Genomic DNA, 2,883 nt, shown 5'->3' with positions numbered 1-2,883 from the left:
TTGTGGTCTTATTGGGTTGGTGGTCTGTATGTGTTGTGGTCTTATTGGGTTGGTGGTCTGTATGTGTTGTGGTCTTATCGGGCTGGTGGTCTATAATATGTGTTGTGGTCTTATTGGGCTGGTGGTCTATAATATGTGTTGTGGTCTAACTGGGCTGGTGGTCTATATTATAGGGTATATCCTGGTCTTACTGGGCTGGTGGTCTAGACTATAATGTGTATCCTTGTCCTACTGGGCTGGTGGTCTAGACTATAATGTGTATCCTGGTCCTACTGGGCTGGTGGTCTAGATTATAATGTGTATCCTGGTCTTAGTGGGCAGGTGGTCTATATTATAGTGTATATCCTGGTCTTACTGGACAGGGGGTCTATATTATAGTGTATATCCTGGTCTTACTGGGCAGGTGGTCTATATTATAGTGTATATCCTGGTCTTACTGGGCAGGTGGTCTATATTATAGTGTATATCCTGGTCTTACTGGACAGGTGGTCGATATTATAGTGTATATCCTGGTCTTACTGGGCAGGTGGTCTATATTATAGTGTATATCCTGGTCTTACTGGGCTGGTGGTCTCCATCTTCTCCTCTGCGATCTTCAGGTTGGATTTGTACGTCTCGTTGTCGGGGTCGAGCTCCAGAGCTTTCTTGTAGTAACCGGCTGCTTCTGTGTGTTTGTTGAGGCTGGCGAGAGCAAGTCTGGGACCAGGAGACAGAGAGACACGTTAGGGCTCTAGTCTTGTCAGGACTCCCCCTCTCATTCCCCCTGCTCTGGTGTTTCCTCCTCTCATTCCTCCTGCTCTGGTGTTTCCTCCTCTCATTCCTCCTGCTCTGGTGTTTCCCCTTCTCTCATTCCCCCTGCTCTGGTGTTTCCCCCTCTCTCATTCCCCCTGCTCTGGTGTTTCCCCCTGTCATTCCCCCTGCTCTGGTGTTTCCCCTCTCATTCCCTGTGCTCTGGTGTTTCCCCCTCTCATTCCCCCTGCTCTGGTGTTTCCCCCTCTCATTCCCCCTGCTCTGGTGTTCCCCCTCTCTCATTCCCCCTGCTCTGGTGTTTCCCCCTCTCATTCCCCCTGCTCTGGTGTTTCCCCTCTCATTCCCCCTGCTCTGGCTGACACTGGCTGACAAAAAACACTGGACTGTAAAAAGCGAGTGTGTGCTTGTGTTGTGCGTCTCTGTGTTTGTATGTATGTATGTATGTATGTATGTGTGTATGTATGTGTGTGTGTGTGTGTGTGTGTGTGTATGTATGTGTGTGTGTGTGTTTGTGTGTATATGTATGTATGTATGTGTGTGTGTGTGTATATGTATGTATGTATGTGTGTGTGTGTGTGTTTTCCTTACCCCATTCTCCCGTAGGCTTTGCTGTAGTTTGGGTCGATGCAGATCGCCTGTTCACAGTCCTGCACCGCTCCGGCATAGTTCCCCAGTTTACTGTAGGCTGCAGCCCTACACACACACACACACGCGCACACGCGCACGCGCACACACACGCGCACACACACACGCGCACACACACGCGCACACACACACACACACGCACACACACACACACTTTAAAAACACGGCAATAATACTGAAAAAAGTGATAATTTTGGTCACTAAAACCATGACATTAAATATGCATACCATTACACTCCTAGCTGCAACTAACAATTTTATACACACACACACACACACACACACACACACCTGTTGCAGTAGTAGACGGCGTTCTGAGGGTTGATGGCGATCGCCTTCGAGTAAAACTCAACAGCAGCCGAGAAGTTCTCCACCTTCATCTGGTCGTTCCCTGCAGGTGGAAACACGCAGCGCATCATCTCGTTAACAACAGTAGAAGCTCGTTACAGATGATGACATCACCACGACATCAACATGACATCAACATGACATCACCGTGACATCACGGCGGCCTCACCGTCGGTCTTCAGCGCCTCGGCTTCTTCTCTCTGCTCCTCGCTGAGGGAGTTCGGAGGCTGTCGGGGGGCGTTGTTGTTGACCTGCGACTCAGCAGGAAGCTAGAACACACACACACACACACACACACACACACACACAAACATATAAACATACAAACATACACACACACACACAGTCACAAACACACACACAGACAGAGACACACAGACACACAAAAACATATAAACATTCAAACATACACGCACACACACGCACACACAAGCACACACACACACGTTAACACATAACGCTCTCTATATGCTTATGATATAACAACATGTCTCTTTCTGTAGTTTTATTCGTTACGTTGGCGGTGGCGGAGGCGAAGATCTGCGGTAACGTCATGGGGACGGCGAGCGTTTGGTCGTCAGTAGAAATCTCGAACGCCGTCTCCAGACACTGGACAGCAACTGCAGCACAGACACGGTCATTTAGAAAAGAGGAAGTCCCGGATTAAAATCTGATATATTATTATTAATAATAATAATAATAATAATTATAATAATAATAATAACAACAGTTATTATTATTATAATCTGATATAATAATAATTATTATAATCTGATATAATAATCTAATAAAACATCTATCATCACAAGTCTACACTGGGTAAAATAACAACAAGTAGCGCTGAGAGTCATATAATAACGGTTTTTGGAACGCAAACACACACACGGGTACACACACGCGGGGACACACACACGGGGACACACACACGGGTACACACACGCGGGGACACACACACGGGGACACAAGATGGAACGTAGCTGTATACAATTTTTCAGTTTCTAACAATCGCAAAAAACTGAATCATAAAGAAAACAAATTAGTTCTCTCTATTTGGACAGAAAAACAGACAGAGACATGCAGACAGACAGACAGACAGACAGACATAACAACAGACAGAACGACAGACAGAGACATGCAGAC

The 2,883-nt window shown here is 46.4% G+C and overlaps 1 protein-coding gene across 1 annotated transcript in view; it reads right to left on the bottom strand.

The window, feature by feature from the left end:
• Positions 1-536: 536 nt before the first annotated feature.
• LOC117950764 (small glutamine-rich tetratricopeptide repeat-containing protein alpha-like) overlaps positions 537-2,883 on the bottom strand; it is a 5,513-nt gene continuing 3,166 nt past the window's right edge. The window contains exons 3-7 of the mRNA XM_034882103.1: positions 2,260-2,363; positions 1,913-2,012; positions 1,687-1,786; positions 1,339-1,443; positions 537-696 (exon numbers count right to left, since the gene is read on the bottom strand). Coding sequence (XP_034737994.1) covers positions 537-696; positions 1,339-1,443; positions 1,687-1,786; positions 1,913-2,012; positions 2,260-2,363 — 569 coding nt within the window. The remainder of the gene's footprint in view (positions 697-1,338; positions 1,444-1,686; positions 1,787-1,912; positions 2,013-2,259; positions 2,364-2,883) is intronic.

Source organism: Etheostoma cragini, chromosome 9 (assembly GCF_013103735.1).
Source record: "Etheostoma cragini isolate CJK2018 chromosome 9, CSU_Ecrag_1.0, whole genome shotgun sequence".
Classification (NCBI taxonomy): domain Eukaryota; kingdom Metazoa; phylum Chordata; class Actinopteri; order Perciformes; family Percidae; genus Etheostoma; species Etheostoma cragini.
Note: the sequence above shows the minus strand (reverse complement) of the source record. Positions and strands in the feature narration are given on the sequence as shown.